The 19,781-nt window shown below is 35.7% G+C and overlaps 2 protein-coding genes across 2 annotated transcripts; both read right to left on the bottom strand.

Annotated features, from left to right (window-relative positions):
* Window positions 1–10,405: 10,405 nt before the first annotated feature.
* Window positions 10,406–11,227, bottom strand: LOC127131946 (uncharacterized). Its single transcript, XM_051060825.1, has one exon. It carries the CDS (start codon window positions 11,225–11,227, stop codon window positions 10,406–10,408), a length of 822 nt encoding a protein of 273 aa, XP_050916782.1.
* A 3,908-nt stretch (window positions 11,228–15,135) lies between these two features.
* On the bottom strand, window positions 15,136–16,191 carry LOC127128620 (expansin-A23; the record flags this gene model as incomplete). Its single annotated transcript, XM_051057986.1, has 2 exons — window positions 15,136–15,868; window positions 15,978–16,191. Coding segments are annotated over 2 exons (834 nt in total), but the record flags the coding sequence as incomplete, so codon positions are not given.
* Between the last annotated feature and the right edge of the window lie 3,590 nt (window positions 16,192–19,781).

Here is a 19,781-nt window from a genome sequence, read left to right as displayed (position 1 = left end):
ATCTCGATAAAAATTAAACAAATGGAGTTATTAAATACAGTATATAAAAGATTAAAGCTCTTAAAAATAGAAACAATGATCTAACCTACCATTAACTCAAAGAACTCTTGAAATTACAAAACCTGAAAATACAAAATCTGAAATCAAGAACAAAGAAAGACTTAGTGTTTAGAAAGCAAATACAAACACAAAAGAACGTGATTAAGAGGGATAAGGATACAAATGATTCTCTGCTCAGTGATGATGAAGGAGGAAAGGACAGTGATGACGGCGGAGGAGAGACATAGATAGCGATTTTGTTTTACTTTTGGAGATGAAGCAAGGTGACGACGCTAAAGCTTTAGGGTTCAGAGGAGTGGATGGAGCTTTAGGGTTCGGAGAGGTGGACGGCGCAAGCTTTAGGGTTCAGAGGGGTGGACGGCGCAAGCTTCAGAGGGGTGGACGGCGCAAGCTTTGGGGTTCAGGGTGGACGGTGCAAGCTTCAGAGGGGTGGACGGCGCAAGCTTCAGAGTTCAGGGTGGACGGCGCAAGCTTTAGGGTTCAGGGTAGAGTAGACGGCGCAAGTTTTGATTTTGCAATCTGATTTTGTTGGGCCAAGGTGCCAAAATTCTCCTTGATAGTAATAGTAATGTAATGGAATCGGTCGGGCTCAGATTTTGTTGGGCCAAAAAATCAAAACCGAACCCGACCACACACACCCCTCTGAACCCGTTTGCAACACCCATCCAACCCGTCAAACCGAATTAACCCGACCCGAAACAACATCCTACAACCGGTTCGGTTGGTTATTCTCGGATGGGTTTTTCTTGTCCACCCCTATATGAATGTGTGCATATCAGTACTGGCTTTTAATTTGTATAACTGTCTTGCTGTATTAGTAACAATGTTGGATCAGATGTCATTACTTGGAGTAGAACATCTGAACTCTGACTACACCAGAATTTCAATTGGTATCAGAGCAGGCATCCTGTTCTGTTTCTGGATGAGATCCATGGGTGATACTTTCTGGTATCTTGCAAGGAGTTATGTTAGTACTGATGTTGGAACCTGTGGAAGGTTCTGTGATTTCCCTAAATGGTCCCTTGAAGTAGGTGGATGGACTATTCATGACAGGAATTGTGTGTACCTGTCTCTGGAGGTTGGCAATTGGCCTTTGTGTGGGACAGCTGTGCTAGTATTGAATCATATTCAAACTTGGTATGTTCTTGGAGGCTGATCTGGTGAAGTGTGTGTTCATAGGTTGAGTTGTATTATGATTTCCGCTGCATAATACCTGGCAAAACTCAAACTCTGATGTAGTTTCCCCTCATGTGGATGAAAGGTTGCTGTATTCAAGATTTCATCATAATCTACTGAAGATGTCAAAGATACTTAAGTCTCCTCAAGTCCACTCATCATGGTAAGAATCACCTGATCACTGATTCTTTTACTCTCTTAGGTAGTGTATATGAAAACCTTGAAGACTTTCAAGGAGGGTTTGTTCCAAGGAGGTGGAACTAATGTTCTATGTGATGTTAGAACATGTTGTTCAACAAGTATGCAGCTACTGGTTGAAGAGCAGATGTTTTTAGGTGTCAAACAAAGGGATACTTTTGTTTGGAACCTACTCCTGACCTGGAAGAGGAGACATCTGTGTGTGCTAAGTTGACAAGGGTAGGGTCAACTGTGTGTGTGCTTAAGAAGGTCACTTTTAGAAGTCTGATCTCTAGAAGTGGAGCTGGTTGAGATGTGACATTGTGCAATTTCCTGCTGTTTGTCTTAGTCCTGTAGATTGATCAGGGTTGGATAGTTGTTCCCTGAAGTACTATGTTGTGTTGGAAGACAAGTCCCCTGGATGTTAGAAGTCAATAATGGGGTAACCTGATTGCTATTTCATTTAAGAGGATTAGGACCATGAATCTTGTTATTCAAACACCACGCTCAGAAGTGGCAGTTCTTTCAAGGAGTGAGAATATGAAGATTCAGAGGTTGGTTGAGGTAGTATGCTCTGGCAATGCATATCTACTATTGATTGGTGCTGTTTTTTTCACTAGTACTTATGGTCAGCTGGAGTCTGATTGGTGTGATTGGAGTATGTATAGGTATAACTCATAGAGTTAGTTGCCACTAGTAGGGATGGTGTATGTCATGTTGAGACATTTGTGTACAATGCATGGATATTGGTGTGGAGTTTCCATGATTGTTAATTTGAGGGGGAGTTTTGGTTAACCTCCTCACGTTTGGTCAGCCTAGGGTCTGGTTGGCTGTTGACCTGTGTCACATGGGTTCTGGTTGTTGTGTAACACATTTGCAAGGAAGGATTCATCTCTCTCATTCCTAAGGGTGAATCTAATCTGGAAATATTCTCAAAACTATTGAGGTGCTTGCAAGCAGAAGATGTTGACACAAGAAGAGTATTTTCAAAGTATTCTTATGGTGGAAGTATCTGAAAGGATAATTGGGAAAGGATTTAAGATCAATGTCTACTTGTGCCAAGTACAAGTATTTAATTGATTATCCTTGGAGCTCCAGATAACTGATGTTCTTAAAGATGTTGGAACATCTCTTCTTCAAGACCCTGTGCAGAATCACAGGAAGGATAGTACATTGGTTTATGATCTATCTCCTTGGGGGCAGCAAAAGCATATGATCTCTAAAAAGGTTTCCTGGCAAGAAACATGTTCAGCCTTGGTGTGTACAAGAAGAAGAAGACATCATAGTCTTGATGGTGGTTACTTGGATCAGTTTATTTCTAATCTAGGTAAGGAAGTGCATTGGCTAATGCATACTGTGGAGTTAAGAACAAGTGGCAACATTCTTGACATCATGGAAACAGCCTTGCTTTAGGAAGTGGAATCCTTGGTATAGCTGAAGGGTTAGTCTTTAACTGGTCCTTCTGAAGACTCATGCATCAGAGTGTCTGATGTCTTTGAAGAAGAAGCAGGGATTCATCAAGGTGTGAGCTTGGATGACTTAACTGCAAACCTGCAGGATGGAGGTTGTTTACTCAAACTTGGTTCCACAATCAAGTCTATGAGAGTGTTGAACTCTTGTTCTGTGAAGGGAGGAAGTTCTTTCAAATGGCAGAAGAAGGAGCTGAATTCAACAGCTAGATGTTAAAACACAATGTTGTGACATTTGGTTCAACATCAGAATCTTAGTTGGTGAAGTGGCACATCAACTTAAGATAGAAGGGTCTACAGAGTTGTAGATTGGGTACTTCAAAAAGATCGTTCTCATTGCAGTTCTTTGGAGTTGCTGGATGGAGAAGATGTTACATGTTCATGTCTTAGAGAATATAAGTTTTGTTTAACATGTAGCTTGAAGTTCAAGTCTCACTTGGAAGGTCAGAATATCTTTGGGAGAAGTCTGATAAACTTGGAGAGGTCAAAAAGTGGCATTTGACTTTTTCATATGAGGATTCATGAAGGAGGTGATCAACCAGTGGCATTAGGTCTATCTCAGAAGTGAGTTCGAAGAATCAAGATAATCAACATATGGCAGCTGATTATTCTTGAGGAAAGTCTGAGACAAATTACTTTTGAGCAGAAAAATAGTAAGTTGAAGACAAAAGGAGGTGTTTTCTATTCATCTCTTGGAGCTTGTGGTAGGAGTTCTGAGCTATCTATGGAAGATTATCTCTTGTAATGGGATGAGAATGTATATGTCCCAATTTGTGTCTGGTTTCTTTTGGATCAAGTTGGTGACTCAGTGATATCTGAAGATTATCAGATGGTGTTCTTTGTTATGTTGTGAAGGATGTCCTAACTAATGTTAGAACATTTTGTGAAGTGGTTTTCTGTTCTGGTTAGAAGAGAGATTGACACAGAGTATGGATGTGTTCAGCCAAGAGGGTTGAACAGAGGGTGTGCTCTTGAAGACATGAAGATGCGTCTTATGTTTTCCATACATCAAGTGGTCTGGGTTCTCTTTGAATCAGGAAGTATGTGAAGGTCCAACTTTGGGGTGTTGGATATGTTCATGTGTGATCTCCAAGCTTCAAGAGGAGAGTTGGTTGTTCATGACAGGGGGAGTTCTGTCTTTGTGCTGCAAGTAATCATCAAGCTTGTGGTCTATGTGTTCTCAGATAACAAGGTATGGCACCTTGTTAGTTATTGAGATGATGTGGTGTGTGTCAAGGCTGAGTGAGCAGAAGAATGTCTGACCGGATGTCATGACATTGCCTTGGACAATATTGTTATTTCCTTCTGAAACTTACAGTCATAAGGAAATATGGATGTGGTGTGTCTCATTATGATATATTAGAATGAGCCTGTGTGTGTGTGTGTCTTACTAGTTGCATCCTTAACTAGTAATTCTGTTGTTGTTGCACAGATTTAGGGGGAGGAGAAGTACCCTTGTGCATGTGTGTAGTACTAGTAACTATAAAGCTAGTAATTGTGTTGCTTCTACTGCTGTTTAAACTACTGTTATGTTGTTTAACTGCTGGTAGTTTACCTTGTAAACAAAAAGGAAAGATATATGTTTTAGCCAAAATTTGCCAAAGGGGAGCAATTTTGGTAAAACAAAGAGTGTTCACAAGATGTTATGTGTGATGTCTTAACATAAGATATCCTATGTACCTGTTGGAGTTCAAAATCATGTTCATGCAGTATTTGTTTCAGAATGTCATACACAAGGTCATGGCATCTGATATGATTGTACCTGCTGGAAGTTATAAAAGGAATTATGGAATTATGTAGGAATTTTCCAGGATGTCAGACCCGATGTCATGACACCCTATACACAGAACATTCAGTGTGAATGTCTGGTGTTGTGTGATTGCACACTTAATGGCAATCTGTGTTTGATTGAAGATCTGATTTGTGGTTGAAACTCGTCACTCTAAAGCTGTGAAGCAAGAGTGTGTGTCTACTTGATCAAAGCTGTGAAGCAAGATCAAGTGGGTGTAGTCTTGATCAAAGTTGTAAAGCAAGATCAAGAGTGTGTATTCTTGATTGAAACTGTGAAGTAAAATCAAGTGTGTGTTTCTGAAATTTGCTTGTCATTTTATTTTGTTGTGGTCTGTAATTTTAAGTGTTGCTTTGGCAACATTTTTGACAAAAAGGGGGAGTAACACCTGTGCCCCAGTGTGCCCCAGGACAACAGATTTGCTATGTGCTTAAACAGATATTGAAGATCCTCTAATCCAGAGGTTGTGCTGCAGCTTGATGTTCACCATCTATGTGTGCTGTTGTTTGAGGTTTTTATTTAACTTCTATGTGTGCTAAGTGTGTTGCTGTTCTGAGTGTATTAGCTATGGTATTACTCTGCTAGGATGTGTGTTTTCCGCTGCTGTGAACTCTGTTGTGATGCCAAGTTGTTTTAGCCAAAAATTTGCCAAAGGGGGAGTTTGTAGATGTTTGATTGGCTGCATTTTGTGTGAAAACACTAACTGGACTCTAATGTCTTGACTGATGTCATGACATGCTTTGTAGATGTTTGATTGGCTGCATGTTGTGTTAAAACACTAACTGTACTCTGATGTCTTGACTGATGTCATGACATGCTTAAGTAGTATGCTGCAGGATTAGCTAATACAGGATTTACTGAATGTCAAACTGGATGTTATGACATTCATCCCTGACAGCAGATACTGAATTATAGACTAATCAGTTTTTCTGTTATAGTTCAGTATTTAGTTCAGGCTGATTTTCTGTTCTGTTATGACAGTCATTCATGACAGCATTCTCTGAATGTCAAACTGAATGTTATGACATTCATTCCTGACAGGCCAGTTAGTTTTTCTGTTATTTATCTCAGGCTGATTTTCAGGAAACTAATAGCAGGCTGATTTTCTGTTCTGTTATGACAGTCACTCAATATAGGACTTACTGAATGTCAAACTGGATGTTATGACATTCATCCCTGACAGCAGATACTGAACTATAGGCTAGTTGGTTTTTCAGTTATGGTTCAGTATTTATCTCAGGTTGTTTTTCAGGAGAATAACAGACCTAGCACATAGCCTACTGTCTGGATGTCAAACTGAATGTTATGACATTCATTCCTGACAGCAGATACTGACTTATAGGCCAGTGAGTTTTTCTGGTATAGTTCAGTATTTATTACAGCTCAGTATTTCTTTCAGACTGGTTCTCAGGAGAATAACAGAGTTAGCATATGGCCTATGTTCTGGACGTCAAGCTGAATGTTGTGACATTCATTCCTGACAGCATATGCTAAAATGTAGGATGGTTAGTTTTTCTGTTTCAGTATTTTTCTCAGACTATTTTTCAGGAATCCAACAGCTGAGCTAAAATCCAGGAAACTAACAACTGAGCTACAATTAATGAACCTAACAAATAGCCTATTTGTTAGCACCCTAATATGTGGAAATTAGGTTAACTTGCTTAACCTTAATTTTAGGAAATACAAGTACAAGGCCCAAGTGCTGCAATATAAAAGGATGGCAATCCTTCTTTCAGAACTCAGGGTAGGTATTAAGTGATAGGATTAAACAGGTGGTTTAACGCCTGAATTAATACTGCTAATAGTGGATTTCCTCCCTGGCTTGGTAGCCCCTAAACATAGGTGTGTGTGACACCGAACTGGGTAAACAATTCCTTGTGTTATTTACTGCACTTTAAATTTAAGTTCTGCATCATTCTTGTCTGTGCAGAATTGGATGTCATAACATCCAATGTTGATCTCTGCTGTGTCTTTGTACCAGATGGACAGAACTGGGTGTTCTTCCATTCTAAGGTGATATAGTAGCAGATGTCGTGACATCTGTGAATGTGTGCATATCAGTATTGGGTTTTAATTTGTATAACTGTCTTGCTGTATTAGTAACAATGTTGGATCAGATGTCATTACTTGGAGTAGAACATCTGAACTCTGACTACACCAGAATTTCAGAAAGGAGTTGGTCGAACTGTCCCAAAATTGGAGGGCAACCAGCAACATGCCACAAGACTGAGGGGGGCCACAACGGGCAATCTGCAGAAGGGTATAGATACCTATTCGTTTCCAGTGGTCGATTTTCTCTGTTTCTAAACGATCCATCCAAGCGTAAAACTTAGGACAGTTCTTGGGAGGAGCAGTCCTAAAATTCCTTTCGACGTAACGGAGGGAGAAAGGTTTTTGAGAAGAAACTAGAGGTTCAAAAAGATGACTGGCGGGGAAAAAGGAATTTGTCTTAGTTATCTCAGGATGACGATTTTCTGGGAGTGGACCTAAGAATGCCAGAGGTTTGTCAAACAGGGAGAAAGGGATTAATACCTGGGAACGCTAGATTTTGTTTTTTTCTTCAGCAAAGGGAGGTTCAGGAACATATTCCTTGCCATCAATGGTGAGTGGTTGCATAAGCTTCGCAGCGGAGGGAAGTGTTTTGTTTTTGCTTGAGCTAGCCATGGAAGAAGTTGAAGGTTTGAAGAAGAAAGGTTGTTTCGTTTACTGAAGCAGAGGGCGAAAAAAGGAAAGAAGAAGAAGAAACAAGGGTTTTATAAGAGTTAAACCCTAGGAAAAGGAAAAATGGACGTTTGATTTTCCTTTTCTGACACATGTACCCATGTTCCCAAGTTTGCAGACACGTGGCGGCGAAGAGGCAGTCATGGTTGGAAACACGTTTCCGTAATAAAGATGTGAAGTCATGGAAACGTGATTTTGTGTGTCTCGAGGGAAAAAAGAGATATTTGTCATGATTAAATAACGTCAGCAGCGTGGGACCAACAGGTGTACCACTAGGTAGAAGTCGAAGCCGTAAAGAACAAGTCGACATCTCAAAGATGCCATTATCTCACAAAAAGTCGACATTCGAAAATGGCATCTCTGGGGGGCATTTTGTTACCACAAGAAATTGATAGGGCATGTTGAAGGCGTAATCAATGAAAGTGCGCCTTATGGATTTAAGGATTATACCCCACCAAGGGGAGGTTTGAAAGAAAGTTGAGCCCAAGATAAGCAAGAACTGGGAAAACCACAAGTTACTAGAAGATGAAACCGACAGAAGAATCATGTTTGGTCGAAATCCATTCTGTCGACTGAACTGGAGATTGGGACTTAAGAAATTCTTGGTTGTATCAAACACATAGGAGATGATGTCGACATAAATACCTGAGCGGGATAAGTTTGAAATTCAAAATGACTAGCAGTTACAAGGAGAATAAGCGCCAAAATATGGAGCAGTTTTTAGATCGTGTTGCACGACGTCTGTTATTTTTGAGTAGTTTTGCTTATAGACAGTTTCTTTAGTTCATTATAAATAGGGGATCCCACAGAGGACTCGGGGTGTTCACTTTGTACCAAAATCACTTGTAAAATCTTTACATTCCCAGCGCGAGGAAGCAAGAGTTTTTAAGAGTGCTATGTACATGAATCACCACATTTACTTCAATGCAACTTCCTTATTTTTCAATGGTTCCCGACGAACACTTTATTTTAATTTCATTTACGTTTGAATTATCATTTTACATTGTCGTCTACGCTGTCGACACTAATTCTATTACGATAATAGAATTCACCAAAAGCGTGTTCGTTGTGTATGTCTTTTGAATGTTATAGTGTTGTCGATCACGAGTCACCCATAGTCTATAGCATCATCATTTTGTGTGGAAAAAACCTATGCTTGTTCAATACTTTGTCAGAAGCCATTTCTCACAAAGTTAATAGTCCGTCGAATTGAATAAGTTACCCTGTTACACTAGCACATGTCTTAGGATCAACTGGTCGATCCTACAAGTAACCCTTAGTTTTAAGGCTCAGGGAGGACCAGCGGTTGTTTACCAATTTCCACAATAAACACAAGTATGATTGGGTTTTGTGGGGGATTATTTGTTGGGAATGCCAATGGTGGTTGGGCTTAGATTGTTTGGAGAGAGTGTACTGACTTCCTGACATAGGAATCCTGGGATTTCTGATATTCAAGCAGGCACTAGGTGCAATAGCTGAGGATTTCTACCGGGGAATTTCTTAATTGGTCCAAATTCGAAGGATTTTGCGGTGCTTTTGTTCTGGGGATACCAAGTGTTTTTGGGTTACCTTTAGATACTTTTGAAAGAGAAGTAATCCAATGTTTTCCCTTAAAAGTTTTTTTAGTAAAAGTTATTTATCAAACAATTTCCAATGTGATGTTAATTTAAGAAAAGTCACATTTCTCAAACAAAGTAAGGAAAGCAAAAACATTGAGCACATATGAAGGAATTGATTTTATTGATAAATGGTCCCCAAAATGGATGATTTGTGAAAAGGAAGCAATTCCTAAAAGAGGTGATTGCAAAAGAAATTTAAAAACTATAATTGGCAATTGAAACATCTCGGATTTTCACCAAGTTCTAGTTCTGCTATAGTCCTTATATCCTTGACTGTCCTTTGTTCTTGCTTCAAAAGGAGAGTGACTGGATTGATTCGCTGGGGAGTAAAGAAAGATTCTTTGCGGGATGCATCCTCTCGCTTTTATGAATCCCTAATTTTTGCCTAGACCGCCCTTTCGGGTTTTCAGTATACCGGAATACCCATTTTTGCATAAGTCACCCTTTTGGGTTTTCAAATTATTGGGCTCTTTTTTTTCTAAGCATAGTATTTTTTGATTGCATCCGTGTTTACAGGGGATGGAAGATCTTCACCATCCATAGTTGCAAGGATTAAGGCTCCTCTAGAGAAAACCTTTCTTACAACATATGCGCCTTCGTAGTTCGGAGTCAATTTTCCCCTTGGATCAGTGTGAATTTGTAGAATCTTCTTCAACACAAGGTCTCCGACCTTGAATATACAAGGAAAGAACTTCTTGTCGTGGGTCGTTTTCATGCGCTTTTGGTAAAGTTGGTCGTGGCAGATGGCTTGCACCCACTCAGCTTCGTCAAGCTTGACATTGGTCAAAATCCTTAAGGAAGGAATCTCTACTTCGACAGGCAGGACTACATCTATGCCATACACTAGAGAGAAGAGAGCTTCCTCGATGGAGGTACGTATTGAGGTACGGTAGCCATGTAATGCAAACGGGAGCATCTTGTGCCAATCTTTGTAGGTTTCCACCATTTTCCGCACGATCTTCTTGATGTTCTTGTTAGCTACCTCGACATCGCCATTCATCTTGGGCCTATAAGGTGATGAGTTGTGGTGTTTAATTTTGAAGCTTTGGAAAACTTCTTTCATCATTTTGTTATTGAGGTTAGATCCATTATCAATAATGATCTTGTTAGGGACCCCATAATGATAAACGATTTCTTTCCTTATGAATCAAGCCACTACTTGTCTTGTGACATTGGCGCAGGAGACTGCTTCCACCCATTTGGTGAAATAGTCTATGGCTACCGAGATGAAGTGATGTTCTTTCGAGGAAGTTGGCTCAATACGTCCGATCACATCAATGCCCCACATGGAAAAAAGCCAAGGTGATGTTAAGACATGTAGCAACATTGGTGGCACATGGATCTTTTCGGCATAGATTTGGCATTTATGGCATGTTTGGACGTGGCGGTAACAGTCAACCTCCATAGTAATCCAATAATAAACAACCCTCAAGATTTATCTTTACCATGGTATGTCCAATGGTGTGCGTCCCAAAGGATTCCTCATCAATTTCCATTATAATCTGGTTTGTTTCTTGCTTGCTCACACGTCTAAGAAAAACTGAATCAAAATTTCTCTTGTATAATACCCCTCCACTTAAGAAGAACTTGGACAATAGTTTATGAAGATACTTCTTGTCGGTGATGGATAAATTTTCAGGGTACTCTTGGCTCTCTAAGAACTTCATGATTTCATAGAACCAAGGATGACCGTTAGCTTCGTCTTCTGCCGCCAAACAGTGGATAGGCTCGTCCAAGTAGTTGAGGTGGAAAGTTGGTGCTTCATTTTTACATTTGACCTTAAACATGGATGACAAAGTTGCCAAGGCGTCACCTAGCTGATTTTTCTCTCTAGGGATGTGGTTGAATGTAATCTTGTCAAAGTAGAGGATCAGTTTTAGAACATGCTCCTTGTAAGGGATGATCTTATGATCTCGAGCTTCCCAATCTCCTTTGACTTGGCTGATTACCAAGGCTGAATCATTGTAGACTTCAAGAATTTTGATCCTAATTGCAGCTTTAATGCCAAAGATACAGGCCTCGTATTCTGCTATATTTTTGGTACATTCGAAACACAACCTTGCAGTGAAGGGTAAATGAAAATCAGTTGGGAAGGTGATGATTGCCGCAATGTCATTGCCATGAGCGTTAGAAGCTCCATAAAATACCAAGGTCCATCGAGATCCAAGTTTCGGGCCTTCCTCGGGGCCAAGGATGTTGCGGTCTCTTATCAGCATGATGTCCTCGTCGAGGAATTCAAAGCGCATAAACTGGTAGTCTTCCAAGGGTTGATATGCCAGATTGTCAGACAATACACTCTATTTGATAGCTTTCTGAGTGATATGTTGGATGTCGTACTCGGTTAAAGCCATTTGCCAACGGGCTAATCTACCGGTTAGAGCGGGTTTCTTGAAGATGTGCTTGTCTGGGTCCATCTTGGAGATTAACAATGTTGTATGAGTGAGCATATATTGGTAACGGTTGATTAACATATTACTCTTGGTAACAATTGATTGATTAACAAATTACTGAATATTCTAGGAATATTAAGTAATCCTATGTGGCGTCCAAGATTGAGGAATCAAAGATTCTATTTGAACTTAAAGTTATTCTGTTTTCTAAATATTGAGACATTTTAGGAAACTCTTGATTATTTACCTAACTTTGTGCAGCTGTCTCACTGCGTGTATGAAGCCCAAATCTAGTCTAAACTTTGGTTATATATAGAATGCCTCAAACCTAGTTAAAGGACGAATCAAATATTGTTTTACTAAGTTGTTAGCGTTTGAGTGTTCTTGTTGATTGTGAGCCTCTCTAATATCATCTTGATATAAGAGTAGGACTGTCTCTATTGAGTTGTAAGTTCTGTCAGTCACTCATAAGCTTTTAAGCATTGAGTGATTATGTGTCTGTGAAGTGTGACTTCTGAATCTTTTGTTATTGTATTGATTCATCACTGTTGTAATTTTAATGGAAGTGAGAAGGGTCTCATACTTAGGTGTGTCTTAGGTAGAAGTTAAGCACAGGTAGTGATTATGGAGTAGATTGTAAACTTGAGATAGTCTGCTGAAGGTCTACAAACTGATACTATTTAGTGGATTTCCTCCCTGGCTTGGTAGCCCCCAGATGCAGATGTTGTTGTACACCAAATTGGGTTAACAACTCTATGTGTTTTGTTAATTTCTATTCTCATATTTGTATGTTATATTGTCATTGTGTTATGATCAGATATCAGTGTCTCGACATCTCTTAGGACATCTGATATCTGCATACCAAAATTTCAATTGGTATCAGAGCAGGCATCCTACTATGTGTCTGGGTGAGATTCAGGAAAGATACTTCCTGGTAAAATGGACAAGGAAGAAGGATTTGTGAATAGACCATCCATTCTTGATGGAACCAACTATGACTACTGGAAAACTCATATGGTGGCCTTTATTAAATCCATGGACAGCAAGGCCTGAAAATTTATGCTCAAGGGATGGGATCCACCAATGATTAGAGATAAAGATGGTAAGATTACTGATGTGCTAAAGGCTAAGGAATACTGGGATGATGAAGATGATAAATTAGTTCAGGGAAACTCCAAAGCCTTGAATGCCATGTTCAATGGAGTGGACAAGAACATCTTCAAACTGATAACAACTGTATTGTTGCTAAAGATACTTGGGAGATCTTGAAGACTGCTCCTGAAGGAACCTCTAAGGTGAAGATGTCAAGACTTCAATTTTTTACCACCAAGTTTGAGAACTTAAGAGTGAAAGAATATTTTAATAAAATAATGATTTTCTGAATATTTTATCATATACTCATATCTTTGATCTAATATTTTTACTTCTAACTCTTAAACTTATTTGAATCGATTAAAACTATATTATTTTTCTCTCAATTTTTTTATTATCTAATATAATTTAAAAATGAAAAACAAACTCGTGCTTAAGTACGAATAAATATATGATAATAAATCTATATCATAAATACATTAATTATTTAAAAAAAAAAACTAAATAAGACATTAATAAAAATTACAAGATAAGTCCGCGGAAACATAAACCAAACATAGACAAACTTTTTGACCTATACAGAGATAAAAATAAAATATATTAAATTAAAATCATATAAAAGATGAAATATGTATAAAATAAGTTTCCTCTTTTTTTATGTGTTAAAATTTATCTTAAAAATAAATATATCAAAAAAGCTTTTCACTTATTTTCATCTTTAAATTTCTTTTCATAAATAAGATGAGATTAATTGAAATACACTGTCAGTGTAAAAGGGTTTTACACCATCACTTAATTATAGACGTTGGATATTAAAAGAAGTTTGATTTTTATTTTAAAAATCTATAAAGTAATACAAACGGGTGATGGTGATGAACCGACGGTGTAAAACTTTTTACACTGACAGTGTATACTAATTAATCTCAAATAAGATTACTAAACGTGTTTTATTTTATTTTATTTTTCAAAAAAATATTTAAAATTTATTTTAAAAAGAAAAAAACAGAACTCATTCAAAGATAGTCTAACCTAAGTGTTACTCCCTTCTTACTGTTTATTTTGAATGAACTAATTAAAAGATATGTTAATTTATAAAATTATTTTTCATTAATAATGTGAAAAAAATTGAAAGAATAAAAAAGTGGTATGTAATTGATTTTTTTAAATATTATGCTAGTTTTATAAATTAAGATTTGGATTTTGATGGAAGGGTTTTGCATATTAAACATAAAGATCGTTTGAGTTCTTTGGTTTCAGATTCATAGGCCTAATAAGGATGAGGTCATAGATTCGTGTTTATATAATTTGGCGTTAATAGGTAAGTGGGGAAGGAGATTATTGCATGGTGGTGTCGTCTAGTTTAATATCCTCTCAACTAGATATGAGGCATGTGTAGTTAGATCCTTTATTGGTGGGAGGTCTGTAGATTTTATTTTCTCTGGTCACCTTAGTGGAAAGGAATCACCCTCAATGGTTATAAACCTTATGCAACTTAAGATTGGTTATATGAGAGTCTCACTAGGAAGGTCGGAAGAGGAAGGCCAGAAGTGGCCTTTCCACTTCTTTTTGAGATGATTCGTGGTGTGGTACTATCCTTTTGAAATATCACTTTCTAAGGGTTTATTTGGTTTATAATAAGCCTAATGGAAATTTATATGCATATTCCAATGAGGTTTTATCTTAGAACCTCCGATGGAGGGGACTGTTTGTTTGGGAATATGAACTGGTGGTGAATTTATTGGCCTCCATCGAGGTTCTTTGCGCCTCTTCTAAAAGGATTTTTGGTGGCCAGGGCTTGATAAGAATGGTATCTACTCGGTAAAATCGACCCATCTCTTCTATGTCTTGACCCCTTATGTCTAACGATTCTTTCTCTCGTGATATTTCTCAGGTCATGCTTTGGTCTGGAAGAATTGGACCCCTTCTAAAGTTTTAGTTTTCTCTTAGGATTTACTTAGAGATAGACTTCCCACCATCAATAATCTCTTTAGGCATAGTGTGATTGTTAACCTAGTTGGCTTCCCACCTCTTCTATGGAGTATTCTTATCATCTTTTTCTCTCGTGTGATTTGGCGTCTTCCATGTGACAAAATGTCTTTAGGCGGATTGGGTGTGATTTGATTTTTCCTAGGAATTTAGGGTTAATTATAGTGATAGACGAGTCTCTTGGGTTTACATTTAGGGTTAGATATAATTTATCTCTAGTTTAGAATTTTATGATGTATGTTATCTGGAAATCTCGAAATGAGTATCTTTCGAAGATTGATATCAACCAAAAAGAAATTATTGGACATAAAATTTATTTGATCTTGGAAATGGTTTCTTGAAAATGGTATTTGGAAACCTCATGAGCTTCTTGACCCTTATTCAAGTGGAAGGATAACATTGTTTTGTGCATCCTTCATTTAGGGTTTTATGGGAGCGAAATTCCACTTTTTGATGGCGGTTATCCTATTTTAGAGGCTTGTTGGTTATTTCTTTTCTTAGATCTTTTGTTTTCAAATTTTTCAATGAGGGTGTTTGTTCTTCTCTTCTAGGGGATTTTTTTATAGTTTCTTATTATAGATTTTTTCTGCGGATCACATATGGTTTTTATTACTTAACTTTGTGCCTTTGTGTTGTTGTATTTATTTCTTCAAACATTTCTAAAAATAGAGAACTTTTTTATTGATCAAGACACTCTAATTGGTATTACATTATACATGTCTAGTAATTTTGCGACCATATACATATTTCTTAACAAAACCATACACCTTTAAAAATTTTGCTTGCCCTCGTAAGTTTGTCCAAATTGCCAATTGGAAGGTGCTACCAAGGGAAAATTCAAACTTTTTCCATCACTTGTAGTAACAAGAAATGACAAACTTTGCCCTACAAAATTCACTTTGGCATCCCAATTTTGTCCCCAATTGTGTGACATGGTAATCCATCGCGTGTTAGATCCTTGAATACTCACGTTAGTAACATCACCAGCATTGGCAACATTGTAAACCAAAACCATCAAAAAATAAGGGTTTCCTTTTAGTTCAAACCTAACACCTCCACTTTTTCCACATAGAACACGTCGATATTTAACAGGGATGACACCAGCTTTATAATCGGCAATAGATGTGAACATTTTATAACTCAAATCAAAGTGTTTTTGTGGAGGATTGCACCAAATATCTGTGGGTTTTGTATAATTTGGAGGACAAAAATTTGTTGTTGTTACTCTGATTGGTGTTGCACCTTTTATACACCATTGAGGGTCGTTAACACATATTATCTGAAAACATGCACCACAAGTCAATCCATTGTTGAATAGAGCAGTGCTTAATGCTGTGGTCGCAAGTCCATACCCTTGTTTGAAGAGATCACCGTAACCACAAGCTCCATCTTCGTAATATCATATATTATATCACACAAAAAATAATTAAAATACATATAAGATCAATTGTGTAAATTTACATATAAAGAAGAAGAGAAGTTTAATTTTATAACTTACTCATAGTTTCACCACCCGAAGCATCACCATAAAAGGTTGCTCGAGCATCGTACCAAGTTGGATCAATGCCACCAGACATAGCTTGTACGAGGAGCATCATAAAAAAAAACAAAGGAACCAAAGAGTGAGACATAGCTATGACTAAGGCAAAAACACAACAAAGGATGGAACTGTAGGTTTGAGTGATCAATACATGAATTGAAAAAGGTGGTATTTAAAGACATGGAAATATACCATTAATTAAATAAAACTTAGTATAGAAGGGATTTATCTCAATTAAGTCTTACTATTTTTTTTTTAAATTATAAATTATGTTTCATTTAACACGTATTGTTCTTATCCCATACACGAAAAATTCATATATTATTTTTCATTAATAATATAAAAAGTGAAATAAAAAAATTGAAAGATTTAAAATATAGTAAATAATATTAATGTTTCGATAATATTATAGAGTCTTAAATTTTTAAACAATTATTTTTTTAAAAATAATTTATAATTTGAGACAGGTGAAGTAAAATATTTTTTTAAAATGACAAATAAAAATAATAAATAAGAAAAGACATGCAAAAGATTAAAAAAATAGAAACAGACACTGACACTATTCAAAAATTAAAAATTAAAAATTAAAGAAGTCAAAACTAAATAAACAAAGGAAAAGCAACAACCACAAATTATGCATAAAGGAAATGCTGATGTAATTAATATTTCCTTCTCCAAATTTATAGTTGTCATGTATTAAATATATTTGTCTTAGAAACTAAAATCTAAATTACATTAATTGTTTTGACAAAAAAAAATAATTGTTTTTTATACAAAAACAATTCTTATTATATAAATTCATCTCAGCACATTTAATGAATTCATTAATTTTTTAAAAATTAAAGTCATATCTTATTTACAATATGATAAATAATATTGCTAAATTAAAGTAGTATAAATGAAAATGAATCATATAATTATTATCACACACAAATATATTTAATATTTATTCAAACTATAATTAATTAAAAAAAGTTTTGAGTTTATTTTAAATGATATTTTTCTTAAATTAAATTATTTTTAATGTGAATATTATCCATTAACTCTTTTAATCAAATGAAAGAATATTTTACGTATAATATGGTTCAGTTGGATTCAATAATCTCACATTTTAAATAGAGAAATGCATGCCGAGATAGATTAGTCAATATATTTTTTTATTTATATGATATTTGATGAGATTTACTCTCTATGAGTGCTTTTAAAAAATAATTGAAAGATAAATTAAACATGTTTTTCTTCTGGTTGTTTGATAAGTTAAATTTTATGTCTCATGTGCTTTATTTTTCATTATTCAATACTTTGCTTTTATTAAAAAATCATTTATATCATTACAAAAATTGATATATATATATATATATATATATATATATATATATATATATATATATATATATATATATATATATAATTATTTTTAAAAATATTTATTATTTCTTATATATTATATTGTGCAAGACAACTTATATAGATGAATTTAAATGTGTGTAATTGATCAATAAAATTAGGAGAGATAATTTAAATGAGTATCAACTTATGTGAGACAATATATAAAATAAATGTGCTAATAGTTTTGTTATGGACAGGGTTGGCCAAGAGGAAGGCAAGCTAAGCCATTGTCTTTGGTATTAGTTTAAGTCCATTATTGTATAGATTCATTTGTGTTATGATGCTTAATTATAGTTGTGCAGTTATTATTTTTAGAGTAGTTTTTAGTTAGTTATATTAGATGTTACAGGGGTGAGAATAACACAGACCAATTAACAGTGGTATATGGTCTAATCTTCGTAGGTTTAAATCAGGTCATATTTTTTTTAAATAAAAAAAGTTAAATTTTATTCTTATAAGTTTATTTAGTTAAAATTATTTGACCTCACGTCATAAAAAAATATTTTAAATCTATTAGACCGATCTATTTAAATAAACATGAATAATATTATTAATATTATTATTATATGATATATTACATTTTGAACTAAAATACAAAAATAAAACTAAGTTATCCGAAGAACGAATGAAAATAGGCTGGAAACAAATTATAAACAATGCCATAAGTTGGTTTCATAAGTTTTCTTAAACAAATAGTTTCACAAAACTTCTGATACTAGGTAACTCAAATAAGTCATTGGAAACACACTTTTAGTATCATCGATCGTTTAGACTTTTATTCTATATAAATACTAATTGAATTTTTTATTTACATATATTTAAATAAAATAGGCTTACGTGTCAATCATGTATTCGAAAAGGTCAGACTCAGACTTTAAAATAAGCATATGACAGACTCTAGGCCATGCTTAGGCTTTGATATTTTTAATATGTCAGACTTAGGCATGGCAAACACACACACGCGCACACACACACGCACAGCTTAAAAAAGCGGAGGTTGAGCACTTTATAAATGAGAGGATCCATACACCTATCACCTTAAGGTTTTGGATAAATATGTGGTGTCTCTCTCACTTTTATCGAGAAACTTTTTGACAATGTGGTGGTTTGGAGGCGTGTTTGTTTTTAATTGAAGTTATTGAAGACGTCTGAATGTGTAAAACAGTTAGAGTCAGTTGAATTATTACTTCTCTGTTAAAACAGTTACGTTAGTTTTGAGTTAGTTAGAAATGTTAGTATTGAATTTTGTTAAAATTGATGTTAGATGTTGTAGATGGAATGTAGAGTTAGAAGTTATTGGACAGGTTAGTTGCCATGGGAAATTATAATGGTTGTGCCCTGCTATTAGTGTCAGCTTGTTTGTAGGATTTTTTTTTAGTTATAAATTAGTGTATTGAATGTCATGTTCAATTAGTAAAAATTGAGTTGATTTTGGATAGAAAGCCACTTGCTAGATTTAGTTAGTAGAGTTGTTTAGAGTTAGTTGTTAAAATGTTAATGGAATTGGTTTGTGAATTCTAATGTGGCTATTAGAAATTAATGTGGATTTTGAAATTAGTTTTTATAGGAGCTATTAAGAAAGGGTCCATATGCGCTTCAATTAGCCATGGTCTGCTTTAGCATTTGGAGGAGCTTCATGTTTACTTTTATGCATGTGAATTTGTTTTGATGTTGAGATGTGTATGATGCATCACTTATGCTTTTAAATAGAATATCCCAATCGCCATCCCCTGGCTTCTATAAGATGCACCAGCACACCAAGTGAAGTTGAGATCACCATTTTATCTTTCTTTTTGGCACAACTTAATAGTGAATTCATAAACGGTGGCCACAGAAAACAAGCCTCCTCATAACATATATTGAAAATATTGCCCAACAACTAAAGAGAATGTATGCTTGCTTCACGAAACCAATCATCATCACCATAAACACAACCTTCTTTTTCAGCATGTTTCACATGATCGAAAGTTGTAAATAAAACTCGGTGGAAAATACTCTCCCGAAATGATGAAGAGAAAATGCTACCTCCATTCCAAGTATCTCATCAATTGTTTTGTATATTGTTTTCATTGTCTTGATAATCATTTGAATATGCATTGTGTGAATTTCCAGGGATGGCATATGGACTAAGTCATGGAAGTTTTTGCAAGACTTGGGAATATCTTATGGATGAAGAAAGAAATGAGTTAGGGTTTAGGAAGTTGACTTTGGTCAACTGATTGATCAAAACGTCAACAGTTGACCAAAGTGGTCAACTATTAGATCAAAAGTGTAATTTTTTGTGTAAAGTTTTGATTTTGTATCTTTTGTGATGTAATATGGACCTTGATGACTTGTAATAAATATGATCTTCTTCAAATGAATTTGTGTATA

This window comes from Lathyrus oleraceus, chromosome 3 (genome assembly GCF_024323335.1).
Source record: "Lathyrus oleraceus cultivar Zhongwan6 chromosome 3, CAAS_Psat_ZW6_1.0, whole genome shotgun sequence".
NCBI classification, from domain to species: domain Eukaryota; kingdom Viridiplantae; phylum Streptophyta; class Magnoliopsida; order Fabales; family Fabaceae; genus Lathyrus; species Lathyrus oleraceus.
This window is presented reverse-complemented; position numbering and strand designations above follow the sequence as displayed.

Bases quoted from the DNA above. Each gene is read 5' to 3' on its own strand.
- LOC127131946 (XM_051060825.1), bottom strand. From the start codon at position 11,227: ATGCTGATAAGAGACCGCAACATCCTTGGCCCCGAGGAAGGCCCGAAA.